Genomic DNA, 19,169 nt, shown 5'->3' with positions numbered 1-19,169 from the left:
TTTTATTAAAAAGTCATTTTTTTGGGTAAAAATTTCAACTACTAAATTGAAAGTTGAACTATTTTAGAAAAAAATTCTTGTTGAAGATTCGTCTCTTTGGATTAAAATATAAATATTCTCTTTTTAAGAAATAAATCTCCTTGTTTAAAGAGTCACGTTTTGGGTAGGATTTTGAACTCTTCTGTTAACAATTTACTTTTCTTTAAAGATCCATATTTTTTGTTGAAAATTCATATCTAATTGAAAATTTAATCATTTTGTTGAAAATTCGTCTTTTTGGTTTGAAAACTAATTTTTTAAATTGAAAATGTAGGTATTTACTTCCTTTTTGGTTTAAACTTAAACTAATTGTTTGAATTTTATTTTTGCTAAAAATTCATAATTTTAATTGAAAATTAATGTTATTAGGCCAAAAATTGGTCTGTTTTATAGAAAAAATTTTGGCTTTAAAATTATTATGTATTTTCTTAAAATGCGTCTTTTTGCTTAGAAAAATGATCTCGTTTGAGGATCCAGCTATTTTGTCAAAAAAAAAGTTCCATCTGATTTAACTGGGTGAAAATTCCTTTTTTTTGTAGGAAAGTACTTTCTGCTTGAAAATTCATCTGCTTTTGATTGAACTTAAATCTTGTTTGCTTGATACAAATTTTGTTGTATACATCTTTCTGAGTTGAAAATTCAACTTTTTGGATTAGAAATTTATTTTTTATCGTAGAAAAGTCATCTTTCTTGGTTGAAAATTTACTTTTGTGTTGAAGATTCAACTTTCTTTGAAAAGAATCCTCTTTTTTAATTCAAAATTTAACTATTTAATAGTAAATTTTCCTTTTTTGCTGGAAAATAATATTTTCGGGTTAAAAATTTCACGTTCTTTATAGAAATTTTTTTTTGCTTCAAAAATCAAAAATATTGTTATTATGATGAAGTTTGTTATTTTTCATAATACATTAATTTTCTTGGTGAAAAATTAATCTTTTCGGTTGGAAATTCAATTTTTTCCTTGAAAAATCGCATTTTTTTAGATGCAAATTATTTTTTTTTATCTTGAAAATTTAACTATTTCAGTTCCATTTCTTAAATTTATCCATTTTAAGTTGAGAAGTTAACTATTTGGTAGAAAATATGGATAAAAAATTTATATATTTGGTTGAAAACGAATTTTTTCTTAAAAATCTAAGATTTAAAAATATTATCATTTTGGCTTGAAAATTTAACTCTTTTTGATTGAATTTTAATCTCTTTTTTAGAGCAGTTTTGTTCAAATATCATGGATTTTTTAGAAATTTTTAATTTTTTACAAGAAAATTATCTGCCTGGTGAAAAGTTCGTCCTTTTAGTTGAAAATTTAATTATTCTATTTTTCGTTAATAATTTATTCATTATAAGTTGAAAATTTGACTATTTGGTAAAAAAAAATATGAATTTAAAATTACCTGTTAGGTTGACAATTAATTTTTTCTTAAAAATTCAACTTCTAAAAAATTCGACCATTTGGATTGTTAAAAAGAAACTTTTTGGTTAAAAATTCAACTCTCATCGAAAAATGTATCCTTTGGACTTCAACATTTAAACATTTCGTACAAAATACAACTAGTTTTTTGAAAATTCCTTTCTTTTTTTTCTTGAAATTCAGTTCTCTGATTGGTAATGTGACTATCTGAAAAAAATGTTGCTGTTGAAAATTCGTCTTTGGGTTCAGATATTTAATTCAATATGTTATTTGAATTAATTTGATAAAAAATAATTTATTTCCCTATTTTCATGAACAATTCCCCTATTTCCCTTATTTCCAAAGATTTTTGTACGGCCACAGAAATAACAAATTGTTATAAATTTATACGACCTTTTAGATCTATAGAAAGACGATGAACTTTGCTTCCAGAAACAGAAAATCGTCATAAGCTAAGTAAATTTGCCCTGCCTCAATAATGACGCTTTTGGAAATTCCAATAGATCATAAATGCGCGTCTAAAAAAAACCGCCGTACCTTGTGGTATTGAAAGTAAATACCGTGTGAGCATTAATATTCATGAACCACAAGTTAGTTCAAATCTTGAGGCTTGAACTGACTGAGTGTAATTTGCAAGTGCCTGAGTGTGTATTTTTTTATTCAAATATGTGTGTGTTAATAATAAACTTCTTATTTATAGAAAAACTTCTTTTTCTTGACCTTCACATAAGTTGTTGTTTATTGAGTTAATAACGACAATGATTATCATCTCTCCATTCATCATATAAATAATATCCTTTCTAATTTTTATATACGAGATTAAAAAAATTATTCGCGAAATGTATACGGAATATTATTTTCATAATTCCTTTTTGAGATGGTTCTTTTCAGAAATTTATGGGATTATAAACTTAACTAGCAAAAAATGCTGGATAATTTGCATTTTTTATGGTTCATTTAAAATTATCATGTAATTTTTCTAGTTTTCTTTTTTTTTAGAAACTCATTGCGCTTTTTATATGCGTACATAAAATATTTTATGGTCATGTAAAAATAGCTTATAACCTACATATTTTTTAATCAGTATAAAGAAAAAATGTATAAGGAGAGTTTTTTAATTAAGGAGTTTTGCTGCTTCGTAATTTTTTCTGCTTCGTAATTTTTTCCCCCAAAATTTATAAATAAATAATTTTACTTCACCATAAAATTTATTTCTAAATGTTTCTAAGCATTATTGACAGGAGAGAAAATTTAAATTGTAAATTATTGTTCAATATTGGGGAATAAATCTTTTCTTAACATTTCGTTACCACACTATGATTTGTAAATTTTCTTACATTTTCGAAGATAAAAGAAACTAAATTATGGGCAAAACCTGATTTTTTGAGAACTTTGAAACAAACTAGAAGCCATTTCATAATTAAGATTTAAGATTACACTTTTTTCAAGAATTCTTTAAAATTTTTTAATGGTTGATGTTTTATTTTAAAATAATAATCAAAATTTAACAAAAATTTTTTTGGGTAAATTGAATTTTGCATGGTTTCAATATTGTATTGCAATGAACTAGGAAATTGAAAAACCAAAATTAAAAATTAAAAAAAAAAACTATTTCCCTAATTTTTTTGGGAAGAATCTAAAAGATTTTAGGGCAATTTTTTTATTTTTGGAAAATTTGAACAAAAGTAAGGAAAAATTGGAATTATTTTTGAATATTAAAAAGATTAGAAGGTATGAACAGAAAAAAAAAATATTTTCTTGAAATTCGTGTTAAAATTTGTAATTATTTTTTATTAAAAAAAATAAACTTTAAGAGAAAACTAAAAAAGGTTTTCAAACAAATGAAACGATTTGTGAAAATTTCAAAAAAAGAGTGTAGAAGATTGGAAAGCAAAATGTTCCAATTCGGTAAGATTGAAAATTCAAAATAAAAAAAATCAAGTGAATTCCAGAAATATTGAGAATAATTGAAGATATGTGAATTCAATTTTTAAATTAATTTAGGCTTTATTGTAAAATAATAATTTTAATTTTTGAAAATTTTAAAATGTGAGGAAAAAGAATATGGAAGACTGAGATTTTTTTTTTAATTTTTCTGTATTAAAAATTTTTTTTAGGTAATGTGAATTTTGCAGAGTGTGAATATTTTTTGCAATGAACAATAAAAGAAAATTCAAAATAATTACGAAATCTTTAAAATTATTTTCTCAAATTTTAAAAAGTCCGTAAAAAATTTTTAAGCAAAATTTTGCAATTTTAGTTACATAATTTTATAACAAAAATTGATGAATTATCAGAGATATTTAGACGTTTTGAATTGATCAAAAAATAATTAAAAAATGTAAAGGTTTTTTAAAGAATTTTATAAAAATTCACGTATGTTACAAAAATATTATGTTCCTAGGAAATTTTTTCATAATTTTTGTCTTAACGAATAATTTTAAGAGGTTATTTAAAACGATCTTAGGACATTTTCAAAGATTCTAAACATTGTCAAGGAAGACTGTAAAAGATTTTCAGGCAATTTTCTTAATTTTTGCAAAATTAAAAAAAAATCAGCGAAAATTTGAATTATATTTTAAGATTAGAAGGCTTAGAAGCACTGAAAATAATTCTAAAACAAATTTCTTGAAATTCGTTTTAGAATTTTTAATTATTTTTTATTTCGAAAAATTAACTTTAGGAGAAAATTAAAAAAAGGTTCTTAAACAAATGAAACGATTTCCTTAAATTTTGAAAAAGAGTGTAGAAGATTTTAATACAAAATGTTCCAATTCGGTGAGATTAAAAAGAAAAAAAAAAAATTTTCTTAAATTGAAATGAGTGAATGTTTCAAAATGTTTGGAAAAAGAATATGGAAGACTTTGAGAATTTAAAAAAAATTCTTTAGTATTTAAATTTTTTTAGGTTAACTGAACTTTGCAGAGTGTCAGTATTTTTTAAAGTGAACTCTAAAAGAAAATTTAAAATAATTACAAAATATTTAAAATTATTTCCTCAAATTTTTAAAAAGATTGTACAAAATTTTGCAATTCCACCTTATTACATAATTTTGATAAAAGTCTGATAAATTATAAGAGATATTCAGAAATTTTAAAACTATTAAAAAATAATTCAAAGTTGTGAATATTTTAAAAGAATTTTGTAAGGGTTCACGAAAAGACAAAAAAAAATGTCTTGAAATTCATGTTAAAATTTTCAATGAATTATTATTTCAAAAAATAAACTTCTAGAGAAAATTAAAAAAGGGTTTTAAATATATCAAACGGTTCTCAAGAATTTCGAAAAAGAGTGAAGAATAAATTCAAGAACTACTTAGAAAAATTGAAGAGATTCAAATAGAATTCTAAATTATATATTTTTTTTCTTCAAAATTTAGATTTTTAAAGATTTAACAACAAAAAAAAAGAAAACGCTTAAGAAGAGTACTATAACTAGGCGGCTTCTGGAACACTACTACGTAGTTCCAGAATCCAGCGACAGATGGTGCCATCATTCAGTTATAAGCCGTTGGCAATTGCGCGGTCGGTAGCATAGAGCTCTGACACGAATCCACGACCAAGTCGGAAAGGCGGGTCCCTGTTTTACTGACTAAGTAAGCTACAAGCTTTTTTGTGTAGATGGCGCCAGTGAAATCGGGGGATTCCCCTAGTTCTCGAAACTTCTAGAAACATAGTTAGCTAAAGTGAGCTAGGGAATTCTCGAAGCTTCTAGAAACTTCGAACTAATATTAACGCTGGGAAAAATGCTTACCTAGCAAACATTATTACAGACTAAATCTGTAACTGTTCTAGAACCGATATATAACATTTCTAGAACAATTCTAGAACTCAATTACAAATGTTGTATAACAAATCTTTAACAGATTTAGAACACTGTAACAACCGATCTGTAACAATTCGATTTGACTCCATAGATGTTCCGGGTTATTCCAGGGATAACCCGTCGGAACATCCTGCGAGGTGGAAATTTTGATATCGCCATGGATAAATTTTGATCCGCGATAGCACGTACGCAGTCCCGACTAACAAAAATTATACGTCCGAGATATCCACATTAGGGATATTCGCAAGGGTCAGCTCGACCACAGTATTAGCGAACTAATCTTTGTTCCTAATTTGTTCTAGAACACACTTGTAACAGGGTTCTAGAACTTCGATATAACATTCTTACAGCACAGTTCTAAAATAATCTTGAAACAAATATTACAGAGCATTATGATTAGTTAGTTCTAAAAAACGTCCATAGCAACTGTTACAAAATCGTGCTGTCACATAGTTCGAGAAAGTTCTGTCGAAATTTTGTCACACGTTTTAAATAGATTCAAAATATTTAAAAACTTAAGAACATTTCTGAAAATTTATGAAATATTTCTCAATTTCTTCTAGACTTTTAAATGTCCTAAACATCTTTTAAAAAGACTAGAATTTTTTCTCAATATTTGGTAAAATCCTATAAAATAACCAAAAAATTACTTAAAATCTTCTAGATTGTTTTTCCACAAATCTGAAATATTCAAGAAAAATTTAATTTTCTAGAATTATTATAATTTTGTATTATTTATGGTTCTGGAAAAAAGTTTGAATTGGTGAATTTAAATTAGTACTTACAGTAACTTCAAAATTTTTATAAATAAAAAAATATTGAAAACGCATGCAGTGTTACAGACTAATATTATTTTATTTATTTCTAGATAATACTTCATAGTAACAAATCTTTTTTTATTTACAGAAAGTCATGGAGTTAAATCAAAGTTATTGTTTAAAGACAAAAATAAAATGCAGTTGAAGTTAGTTGAAGAACTTACCACTGCAAATCTTCCAAAAGGAACTGTACAGAAAAATTCTCCATTGTTTTAAATTGAAAATATTTATTTTTGAAAATTTATAATTAAAAATTGTGTACCATGGATGATTTACTTTTGCAATTTTTCAAAACGAATACTTCAAAAAATTACAAGTTACATACCTTAAAAGTAAAAATCTTTAAAATATAATAATGTGTAAGTCTATAATTTTCAAAACTCTATATTTACAAAATTTCACAAGTTTGAATTGTAAATTTTTTGTATTTTAAGATTTTGTAACTTTGCAAATTTAAAATTGTGTAATTTTTACGATCTACTTTCGAAATTTCTTCAATTTGAATTTTTTCTAATTAAAAAGTTGACTTTTCTTTTCCAAAACCATCAAAATTTACAAATTTTTAATTGCAAATTATTCAAATTAAATAATACTTAACCTTAAATCTTCCAAATTGTATGAATATTTCAAAAAATTACAAATTACATATCTTTAAAATATAATAATTTGTAAGTCTATAATTTTCAAAACTCTATATTTTCAAAATTTCTCAAGTTTGAATTGTAAATTTTTTGTATTTTAAGATTTTTTAATTTTGCAACTTTAAAATGGTGTAATTTTTACGATTTAATTTCAAAATTTCTTCAATTTGGATACTTACGAATTGAATACTTGAGTTTTCTTTTCCAAAACCATCAACATTTAAAAATTTTAAATTGACAAATTTTAAACCATTAAAATTAAATAACTTTAAATATTCATCTCAAAAAATTCCAAATTACATACCTTAAAAATGTAAATTTTTCAAATTGAATCAGTTTTTAAGTCTATAATTTAAAAAGTTCCATATTTACAAAATTGCAAAAGATTAAAGTGTAAATTTTTTGTAATTGCAGATATTTTTATTTTGCAAATTTAAAATGAAAAAATAGGTAATTCTGATGGTTTTCTTTCGAAATTTCTTAAATTTTGAAGTTTTAGAATTAAAAAATTGTCTTTGGAATACCAAAATTATCAAAATTAATATTTTTTTATTTATACATCTTTAAAAATAGAGTTTCCAATTTTAAATCTTTAAAATAGAAGAATTTCAAATTGCAAATTCTTAAAATTGAAGAAGTTACAATTACGAATCTTCGAAATTTAATTATTTCAACAATAATTTTCCGAATTGCATACCATTAAATTTCAAATTATTAATTTTTGATATTGAATAATTTTTAATTCTCTACTTTTCAAACTTGAATAACTTGACATTCTATTTCTACAAAATGATTTTTTTTTTATTATGCATTTTTTAAATTCAGGAGTTTTTAATTTTGAAAATATACAATTAAGAAGAATCTAATTTTGCGGATATACTTTTGAAATCTCTTTTATTTAGAAGTTTTAGATCTAAAACCTTTGAATTTTAAATCTTCAAAACTGAAAACTTTAAAATTGCAAATCCTTAAAATTAAAGAACTTGCAAATGTGAACCTTCCAAATTTAACTATTCCAAAATCAAATTTTCAAATTATATACCATTAAATTCTAAATTAATAATTTTTAAAATTAAATTATTTTTAATTCCATACTTTTTAAAATTGAATAACTTAAAATTCCACTTTTACAAAATTAAAATTGTTTTGAATAATGCATTTTTTAAAATTAAAGAGTTTTTAATTCAAATTGAATCAAAATTGAATAAACTTGAAATTTTATTTTTACAACATTAACCCTTGTTGTGCCCATGTCGCTCCTGTAACTTACTGTGCACATGGGGTGAATTCCACCCCCATCACTTTGAAGGTGAATTACGGGGACACTATTCGTGGTTTAGACTTAAAACAAAATCCTAGGTATTCTTTAAAGCTTGAAAAATGTGGTCCAAAAGGTTTCATAATGATTTTTTTATATTAACATGTTATAAAAAATATTGAAGTTGAAAAACACGAAAAATGTACTTTTTTTACTGAAAAATTCACCAAAAATTCAATTTTTAATATTTTTTCAACATTCTTGCGGGAGTGAAATCTTGAAACACTGCAACTTAAAGTAAAAATATTAGTTTATTTCGACATTTCAAAAACTATAATTATCTCGCTATATGAAGTCATGCATATTCGAAAGAATTTCGATCATCGTGGTAGATTGAATAGTATGTATTTATTGTCAAGAAATAATATAATTCGCAGTGTTTTACATATAGTTATCAAGACAATTTTAATTATGCATTTTTTTAAATTGAAGAATTTTTAATTTAAAAAATATACAATTGAGAAGTGTGTAATTTTGTTGATTTACTGTTAAAATTTTCTTATTAAAAATTCAAGTATCTTCAGTTACAATTTTTTAAGATAGATTTTTCTAAAAACCATAATTAAAACCTGATGATTTTCAACTATGTATCCACTTAAAATTAAACAAGTTTTTAAATTTTCAATTGTAATAATCTTCAAAGTGGATCAGTATCAAAAAAGAAAGGTATCATAAAGACCCATAATTGCAGAATTTCTTTCAAGAAGATCTTAATTGTTTTTCTTTGCTTTTAATTATATTGCAGTTGAAATTAAAATTGAATAAAAATTTATACGAAAGGTGATGTATCCACTTTAGTTTATGGTTATTAATTACATTTTATAGTACTTTAAATTCAAATATATATTTTAGTTTTATAATTAGGAAATCGAAATACAAAACGCATAATTTTAATTTTGCTTCAATTGCTATTTTTCCAGTTAAGCAATAATCGTAAATCATTGTCAGCAGTAAACAAAATAAGGAACTTCTAATTAAGGCGCAATGAATAAATTAAAAGTTTCAAATAATTATTTAAATTGCACGAGGAATAAAATGTCAGATAGGAACTATTGTCTATTTCGACATAAATCAAAGATAAAGATGAGTTACATCCTTGACCGATATGTAAATTCCTTATCAATCTTATATCTTAATTGTTCGTTGAACGTAATTAATGAAATGAATGCAATGCATGTTTTTAATCGTTTAAAGCAGACATTTATCATTTCAGTAATCCGCTTCTTTTGGCATTTTAATTCAAGACGAGCAGAAATCAAATCAAATTATCCTAAACCTAAAGGTAATAAAACAAAACATGTATTTTTGAAAATTATTTTTAATTTGAAGATTCTATTATCACAATGCAACTTAATTTAAGTACTTACAAACGAGTGTTTTTTTATTTCGGTTTACTAGAAATACTAGTCACGCTCGTCAAATTCTCATAACTTTCAACAATCTTTGCTTTATAACTATTTCAGATATTATCACTTTAAAAATGTTTAATTATCCGTTTTCGCCAAATCCTAATTTTCCAATTTCATAAATTGAATACTGCAACTGTCCCTAAAAATCTCCAAGTACAAATATCTTTTTATTTCTCGTCGAAATCAGTCGATTTGCAATGTTTTAGAATTTTCCGACTGCATATTCCCATACACAACTTGTTTTAAAAATTCTTCACAGTAATTTGAATGGAAAATTACGAAGCTTGTACTTTTGACTCATCATTTACTGGATTTTGCCCGCTTGGACGTTGTAACTTCCTTTTCCATCGGGACCAATACTGGCGGAACTGGAACTGTAGACACCTTTGGCACCATCTACCTTTCCATCCTTGCTCACTCCACTGTCACCCTCACCAAGACGGGAGAAGAGGCTGAAATTTTAAGATCATTTTTAATAATAATTATCAATTTTCATGACAATATTGATCAATAATTAGAAATTTGTTTGAATCTTACTTAACTCCATTGGCAGTGGCATCAGCGTTGGCATTGGCATTAGCATGACCATTGCCCACAGCATTGGCATTAGCATTAGCATTGGCACTAGCACCTCCAAGGGAACCACCATGACCACCTCCAAGAGAACCACCATGACCACCTCCAAGCGATCCACCTTTGATATTACATCCGCTAACACATCCAGATCCAGAACCAAGACCTCCATTTCCACCACCAAATCCTCCTTGTCCACCATATCCTACACTTCCTCCAAGACCTCCTGCATTAGCTCCAGCTGAAGCACCAGCATTAGAATTTGCAGAACCGCCTCCAAAACCACCACCTCCTCCAAGATTGCCCTGACCTGATGGATAACCTAAATTATTCCAACTGTGTGGGGAAAATCCTGGGTCTAGTTGATATCCTGGCTGCCCAGGTAAGGGATAAGCTTGGAGTCCTACAACCAAATATTTATCAACACTTCTTCTTTCTTATTAAAAGTTTAGTTTTACTCGGGCTGTTTCTTCATGAAGAATGATATTGATTCTAGCTAAGATATGTAGTTGAAATTTCCAAAGAATATCAGGAAAGTTTGGTCTAATTTTGTAATAAATTGCTTACCTCCGTATCCGCCATTATGCCCTCCAAATCCACCGGTTTGGCTTTGTCCTACACATGGGAAAAGTTGAATTATATTTTATGATAATGATAAGAGAGATTGTTAAATTACTAGACATTTTTTGACTATCATCACCTCCAAAGCCGCCTCCATGTCCGACACCAACACCTCCTGATCCTCCTGATCCTCCATATCCTCCACCAAGACTTCCGGATCCTCCATGTCCTCCACCAAGACTTCCGGATCCTCCATGTCCTCCACCAAAACTTCCTGATCCTCCATATCCTCCACCAAGACTTCCGGATCCTCCATGTCCTCCACCAAGACTTCCTGATCCTCCATATCCTCCACCAAGACCACCTGCTCCTCCGTGACCTCCACCAAAACCTCCAAATTTAAATTCAAAATGAAAACAGTTTCTAAGATTTCTAGAAATTTAGCCTTTATCCTTAAGCTACTAGAGACGTAACACCTGGGAAAATAATGCGAGTATTTCTGAAAAAGGATTCTTCTTTTGATTTCTCCAGTAGCTTAAGGGAAAAGCACCCGAACGGCAATCGGAAGTTCTGTAAATATGTATCCTTTTTTACTCTGGAATGATATTTCAAAATACCAAAATTGGTTCAATGATCAAAATAATGATTAGATCAGCGAATGATCATAAAACTGTTTCTCGACTTTAATAGTATCAGGTAACAATCATCTTTTTATTGGACTAATAGGCTAGTCTATTTTTCCTTTAATCAAGTCCAGATGCGGAAGACCAATGATTGAAAAAGCAAAAAAAAAAAAGAAACACAAATTTTTTTTTAAATTATATAGTATATATCTGTAAATGATGATAAAAGATAATGAAAAAACGATGAAGACGTTGAAGAAGATAAAACAATATCAAATAAAATTTCCGTTTCCAATCATTTTCAATAATTAGCAAGGATAATCCTTGAATACAATCTTGTTTATCGTACATTAAATCGCCTTTAGATTAATATGATAATTTTTAAAATGTATCCCGAGTTTAGAAAATGTGCGCGATTATAAGATAATTAGTTAGTTTGTGTATAAAATAGAGAATAATTAACCTTATCTACATTGGTTGAAAAATAATCATAAAAATTCTCGCTTGGATCCCTTTTTAGCAAGGCTAATTAATTTATACCAATCCTCATTGCTTACCTCCAGCAGTGGATCCAGCATTAGCGTTAGCGTTAGCATTAGCACTGGAAGTAGCGCCAGCGCCAGTTTTACTGACTCCAGTTCCGCCTACACCTCCCAATCCTCCAGCACCTCCTCCATATCCACCTGAATTTCCCAAACCACCTGAACCTCCAAATCCACTAGTTCCTGCATGACTGCCACCTACTTCGAAGTTTCCTCCATATCCACCGGTTCCTGCTTTGCTACCACCAACTTTTCCACCACCGAATCCACTACCACCTGTGTATCCTCCTAAAAACCAATAAAAAATAATTTCCAATTACTCAGTTTCTATGAAAAAAAATCCACTCCAGATCCGCTGGGAATCGAACCCAAGTCTTCAGATTGCTTCAAAAGTAACGAAGGGTAGAGGGTAATAGCACCAGACCGGCAATCTAAAGACCTGGGTTCAGATAATAGTGGAGCTAGAAAACCCTTTTTACAGCCAGAGACCTAAAACAATTATTAATAACTTGAAATAATTAAAGTGTAATTTAACATCTTTAATTTTGTTAGAATCTTATAAAATTAAAGTTCAATTTAATTTTTGCTCAATTTTTTTCAGATTGTTGGATTATTATTTAAGGAAGCAACTGCAGATTCTCAAAAAAAGCTTGGTTCTCCGGTTCAAGCAACACTGATACTAGAATTTTCTTTCACAACAAATATTCTTTGAGAAAAATGTTATTAATAAAATCAAAATATTTTTTTGATTAAAAACTTTATGTATTAGTCTCACCGCCTCCAACATGACTTCCTCCGAGAGCTCCTCCACTGCTACCACCATAACCACCGGAACCAGCTCCAGCATGACTGCCTCCAAGAGCTCCTCCATGGCTACCAACATAACCACCGGAACTGGAACTGCCTCCAACATGACTGCCTCCAAGAGATGATCCAGTGCTACCACCATAGCCGCCTGAACCAATACCGCCTCCAAGAGCTCCTCCATTGCTACCACCATAACCACCGGAACTGGAACTGCCTCCAACATGACTGCCTCCAAGAGATGATCCACTGCTACCACCATAGCTGCCTGAACCAACACCGCCTCCAACATGACTACCTCCAAGAGCACCTCCATGGCTACCACCATAACCACCAGCTCCTGAACCTCCAAAGGAACCTCCTCCTACTCCACTACCACCTCCAAGGGATCCTCCAAAGCCGTTTCCAAATCCTCCTCCTTGACCTAAAAAAATATATAAATAATTTCAGTTAAAGTCGGATTAAGGAATATCCACCCGGTCAGATCAATGTTTTATGCTTATTAATAAAAATTTAGAAGAATTATTAAATTAATTTCGAGTAGGAAAAACATACTGTTAATCTTGCAGTTATAAGAAGAACTTCGACAGAAGAATAGTTATAATAAGAATATGGTGTAAAATTTCTTAACGCAAATAACGCAAAAAATGTATTAATATGGAGTGAATTGTTTAGTCACAAAAACATTCAAGCCTTGCAATATAAAAAGGGATCCAAACGTAACTTATAAATAATTAAATAATATAGATTAAAACTGTAGAAAGTCAAGTTATTCAGACCTGTAATAAAAATAATATTTTCAGTCGATCAGTTTAATTTTCTTGATTTATTTTTAAGAAAATACTATTTGATACAACCTAAATTGAAATTAGTAAAGAAACTGATTCTAAGTCAATTTTGACTAATTCAAACAATGCAGAATCGATGTTTGACAAATCAGTCATTTTAAATAATCCTATCTGTTGGGTTTTAAACTAAAAAGGGTGAGATGTCCACCAAAAATGAAAAAGTTGAATTTTCCACAACGTGATTAAATTTGAAACCAAATAGATAAATTGTTAACTAAAATGACCAATCTTCAACGCCAACAAAAAAATGATTGTTCAACACGGTAATTTATCTTAAGCCAAATACTTGAATTTTCAGAAAAAATATGAATTTTACCAAAAAGGCGAAGTCTCAACCAACAAGTTGAATTTTCACCCAAAAAAATTTCAACAAAATAGTTAAATTTTCAAATGAAAGCGTGAATCGTCAACAAAAATTATGAATCATTAACCAAAAGAATAACTTTTTAACAAACACTTCAACTTTCAACCAAAAAGTTGAAGTTTCAAAAGTAAAAAATGAATTTTCAGTCAAGAAGAATTATTTTCTTTCAAAAGAGACGATTTTTCAAACAAATAGTTGCATTTTCATCCAAGAAAGATAAATTTTAAACCAAGAATGAAATAGTTAAATTTTTCATGAAGAAACTTAATTTTCAAACAAAGAGGTCAATTTTCAACTAAATTGATGAATTTTTAATTTAAAAAATGAATTTGCAGCCAAGAAGATTAATTTTCTTCCAAAAGAGAAGAATTTTTAACTAGATAGTTGCATTTTGATCTAAAAAAGATAAATTTTAAGCTTAAATTTCGAATCAAGAAACTTTATTTTCAAATAAAGAGGTCGATTTTCAACTAAAATAATGAATTTTTAACAAAGTAATTCAACTTTCAGCCATCTTTTTTCTGATTTTCAACTTCTTAAACTATTTTTAATTTTAATATGTGGAATATTCTGGATGAAAATTAAAAAATTACCATAATTAGCATCATATTGATTAGCATTTCCATAGGAGAAGCCATTTCCGGCTCCATCAGAAGTTGCTGCAGCTTTAGCATCTGCAGTTGCACCTCCTGTTGCATGAGAATTTGTCAGGGTTAAAGTATTTCCGGCACCACCTCCAGAAGAACTGGAACTGGAACTGGAACTCGATGAACTGCTACTACTGCCAAAGGCATATCGCTTCTCACGAAGAAAGTTTGCTTCATCTGAAAATAAAACCAAATTTTTATGTTAATTTTGTGCATTTTTATTGACTTAAACAAGTGTTTTCACCAGATTATCTTTGGAAGATATTTGATATTAAATTTATTTATGACAGTTTTGTAATCATTGTGCGAAATATTATAGGTCATCTTTTTAACTATGTAAAGCATGATTTCTATTGTTTTTAACTGAGAGTTTTATCATAGCCCTAAAAGTTCTCGAAAAAACAAAAAACAAAATTTTGAATTTTATGGAAACCAAAATATTAAGGAAAACAATTAACTTTCTTGAAAAAACGAACTGATTCTAAAACATGGAACGTTTTAGAGATATATTGAAAATAAAAATGGGGTAAAATATTTTTTTGAACAACACTTATTTGCCTCTGAAAATTTTAACTCTTACTAAAAAAAATAATAGGACATTATATGTTGCATTTAATTTTTTTTTTTAAATTCTGTATTTTTCCAAGTAAATAAAATACTAACTTTTTTTTATTTTGTTGAGAGATCTTTTATTCATTGAAAAACCGCAGAATAATTAATAAAGTGTTTTAAATAATGAAATGTACGAAATTTTTCTTAAAATAAAGAAATATAATTTTCTTAAATGTAAAAAAAAACACTTTTTAAATTTAAAAACTTTGTGCTTGAAATTTCTTCAGTTTGAATCATGAAAACTTGCCATTATTTTGCTATTATATAGAAAACAAATTTTGTGTGTGCAAGATTTGAAAATTATTCAAAAACAATAATTTGTCACAAAAAAACATTTTGTTCATCATTAAAAAATAGTTTCATGTTGTTTTGATTGGAGCTGAAAAATTTCAAACACACGTTAAATTGAAAATATGTGCAGATGAATTAATTAAAAAAAGTTGTTTTCGTAAATTAAAAAAAAGATCTAATAATTCATTATCAAAAACCGAACTTACGAAAAATCCATCATAATTTTGTGGCTCATAGAGAAAATTTGTTAAATTTTCAAAAATTTGAATTGTCAAATCCACTATTAGAATCCGCTACTCAACAAAATTTTGGTTTGACCTACTCTAATGCACATTGATTTTTTTAAAGACTATTTTTGCTTTCTATCCTTTGAAATAAATGTAAAGTATTGTTTTTCACGATTTTCAGCAATTATATCAGTCGACATAGATTCTAATCTATTATGACTTCATTTTTGCAAAAATTTTGAAAATTATTGTCTTTTTGAATAATAAACTTTATTCAAAACAAAATTCAAATAATAATTTTGGCACCTGGTTTAAAAAAGTGTTTTAATGCCAAAAAATACTCTATAAACCAAATGTGATACTTTCATTATAAATCACAGAAAAAGGTAAGTCCTATTATTTTCTTTTATTCAGGGTCAAAATTTTAGGATTATAACTTTCATTTTAGTCATTTCCGAGAAATTTTCAAATTTTCTTTAGCATTTAAAAACGAAGAGAAAAAGTTTAATTATTTATCCAAGAAACGTTCGGACTATCGTAAAATTGAGAGTTTGTGGGATTTAGCGTTAAAAAACTTATCTAAATCAAGTCTCACATGGTTTAAAAAATAATAATCTATATTACTTTGTACATTAATTAAAAAATGTCCATAGAAAAATTAAGTTAAAAGTATCCTTTAAAAAATAGCTGGTGAAAACAAATCCTAGTCAGATGCAAATTCAGCGCAAAAAAGTACTTTAGAAATGATGTGTTTTATTCCTCAGATAAACAGGTGAGATTTTGTTGACCATTGTATTTTCTCAATATTTACCCAATATTTCTTCTACATACTAAATACTCTATTTGCACAAAATAATGTCTAAACTCCCAGAAAATTCTTTAATTTGAAGACACAACACAAAATGTCCATAATTCACATCATCTCTAATTTATTCTTTCCACTAAGGAAGGTCATCACAATTGCAATTTTAACTTTGTATAATCTGACTCAAGGCAAATAAGAGGTACATATTTTCAATGCCAAGATAATTAACATCGAAAATCAATCTCGAGGTAATTGACAACTAAACACAGAATATGTTAATGCAGATCAAGAAAAAACATTTCAATCTCTCAATTGTACAACAGCAAACAAGAATTCCTTTCCGCAATCTTCATCTTCAATAAATACTTTGTTATTATATTTTCCACTCTTAAGTTAAAAAAAATTGTAATTAAATAATCTGACGAGTTTATATCACTTTTCTGAATTTTTTCCTTGTTATTTATCTTTAGTTATATAACTTATCTCGAATTATGGTGTTTATCAAAGTGAACGCAACATTCTTAGCAAATAAGATATAATGTAAATTAATGAGACTTAAAAGTCTGGACTAATCAGTGATCAGTGACTGCAAAAACTCGAGAAGATTGATTGAACTATTGAACTTGAATGTAAATTTATAGATAACTCACACAGGCTACACGTGCGAAAGATGCTGCCTATCCTACAAAGTTGGGAAAACCCAAAGACAAGGTCGATCGCGTCAGCAGAAATTGCGGTTAAAACAAAATGAAGAAAAAAATGTAAATGACCAAATCGATCAGTCTGGTGGAGATAAGATGGGAATTACGAAGAGAGGTCATTATTAAAGCTTTGTTATATAAAAAAGCTCACTTTACTTCCGTAAATATACATTGCTCAATCAATTTTTATTTAGATATTTACGTATTTTTATTATTTTTATATCTTTGAATTTACTATCCTTCATTATTCAGTTTTATGATTTATCTAGGAATCGATAGCGATCCTTGAAAAAGCATTTAAAAAAGCTAACATATGTTATGTGGCAGAAAACGATAATTTATGTTAGTATCTTAACTTTGATCTTGATCATCAAAAGTTTGAATTTAAATTTTGCAGATTTGCATAATCATTTGAATCTAATTGCACTTTATGGTTTGTTTCTACAACATAGTTTTGAATTAAAAGATCTTAATTTAAGATAAGATTAATTCAAAATTAGTGTTTTTCCTACTGGAAATTTTGTCGAATTGCGGGAAATAGATCCTAAAAATGATGATCAGATATTTAACTACAAATTTAAAATACAAGAACTAAATGTAGTACAAAATAAAATTTTTTGAGAATCGGTATTAGGTAAAATTTGATCTTTAATAATGCAGTTTCATAAACAAAGGTATAGAAGAATTTCATTTCACATAGACAATTTGTTCGAAATTTTCTACTATCTCGTTATGAGCAACGAAAATTTGCATTGTGCCTTAATTTTTAAAAAAAAAATATGATCTTTGTTTATTTGAAGAAGGAATTGAGATTTGTAATAAAATATATATTTTTTAATATACCTTTAGCATGGATGCTGATGACCAAAAGGGCTAAGAACCCGATGCTCACTTGGTGATTCCTCATCTTGGACTGTGATGATCTTGGACTCACGTGATTCTTAAATAGCAATACTCCCACCTATGACTTCTTCCTTCCATTGAAATGACGGCATTTGGTAGTTCCTACTTGAAAAATAAAAGTGCTCTGAGGCTATCGCTATATCCCAGAATTTCTGGGATAATCCTGAACTATTAAAAACCGACAGATCAAATCTATAAATGCAATTAGTGGTTATTCAATGAAGTGGAATTTAACTCAGGTGTTTTATAATACTATTTATAATTCTTAGCGAATATGTAAACAAAATATAATATATTATTAAATTATTTTAAAATATATGGCACCCTTTTCGATTATTATCTCGAAACTATTGTTCTCGGGAAACGGTTTTCGTGATTGGATGAAGTTTTCTTTTTTTTTGCCGTTAGAAACAAAATTCTGCAAAAATAGGTTTGCGAGAAATGTGATATTATATAAATACTATGCTAAAACTAGTAGTGAACGAATAATCAATTGAAAATAAGGAATTTAATTTTTCAGTTTAAGAAACATAACATAGAATCTAAGTAGTTGCAGTTAGACAAAATATGGTTTTCAAACTACAATCTTATAGCGAAACTCATACTTTCTTAACCATATAAAAGTCTAATATTTATGAATGTTCATTAATCTGTAACTGCTTAGATACGAAAAATATGTTTTTTTTATAAAAAGTCGATTAAACAATTAAAAAATAAATTTTTAGCTCTAAAATATTCTCAATTTTGATAGATTTTTAAGAATTAAAAATTTTCATCTTAAAAATATTTTATTATCATTTTCAGAGGCTACAGAGATTCTTCTTCGTTATAATTAAACAATTATCTCAAAAACAGTTCTTTCTTTACTATTTTAATGAAAAAATATGGAAATAAAATGAAAAGTTCCTTTAAAGTTTCTAAAATAGAAAGGTTTAAAAAATTTTCTAATGTTTAAGTGAAGAGTGAAATTAGTAGGTAACTATTTCAAATTTTCCAAAAGAAATAATAAATTAAACATTTAGGCATCCAAAATATAGACATTCGTACTCAAATTATGATTTTTATACTTTATACTTTTATGCAGAAATTTATTACCAGTTTAAAAAAAAACGAAATAGTTCAATTTTCATTTTAAAAAAATCTTCAACTGGAATAGTTGATTTTTTAACCAAAAAATTAATTTCTACCAAAAAGAAGAGTTTTCATC

The 19,169-nt window shown here is 27.4% G+C and overlaps 1 protein-coding gene and 1 pseudogene across 4 annotated transcripts; both read right to left on the bottom strand.

Annotated features, from left to right (window-relative positions):
* Positions 1-5,448: 5,448 nt before the first annotated feature.
* On the bottom strand, positions 5,449-5,590 carry LOC117168599 (annotated as a pseudogene).
* A 3,784-nt stretch (positions 5,591-9,374) lies between these two features.
* On the bottom strand, positions 9,375-18,036 carry LOC117183146 (glycine-rich cell wall structural protein-like). Of its 4 annotated transcripts, XM_033376355.1 has the most exons (9): positions 17,903-18,036; positions 14,370-14,600; positions 12,536-12,988; positions 11,776-12,048; positions 10,867-10,986; positions 10,735-10,767; positions 10,602-10,649; positions 9,999-10,437; positions 9,375-9,913 (listed from the first exon to the last, which is right to left on the bottom strand). In XM_033376355.1, exons 1-9 carry the CDS (start codon positions 17,964-17,966, stop codon positions 9,766-9,768), a joined length of 1,809 nt encoding a protein of 602 aa, XP_033232246.1. In that variant the 5' UTR covers positions 17,967-18,036; the 3' UTR covers positions 9,375-9,765. The 4 variants fall into 4 exon arrangements, with proteins under 4 accessions (XP_033232246.1, XP_033232244.1, XP_033232245.1 ...); XM_033376353.1 differs by having other exon boundaries at positions 10,735-10,986; XM_033376354.1 differs by having other exon boundaries at positions 9,999-10,344; positions 10,735-10,986.
* Positions 18,037-19,169: the final 1,133 nt, after the last annotated feature.

Source organism: Belonocnema kinseyi, chromosome 2 (assembly GCF_010883055.1).
Source record: "Belonocnema kinseyi isolate 2016_QV_RU_SX_M_011 chromosome 2, B_treatae_v1, whole genome shotgun sequence".
Taxonomy (NCBI): Eukaryota; Metazoa; Arthropoda; class Insecta; order Hymenoptera; family Cynipidae; genus Belonocnema; species Belonocnema kinseyi.
This window is presented reverse-complemented; position numbering and strand designations above follow the sequence as displayed.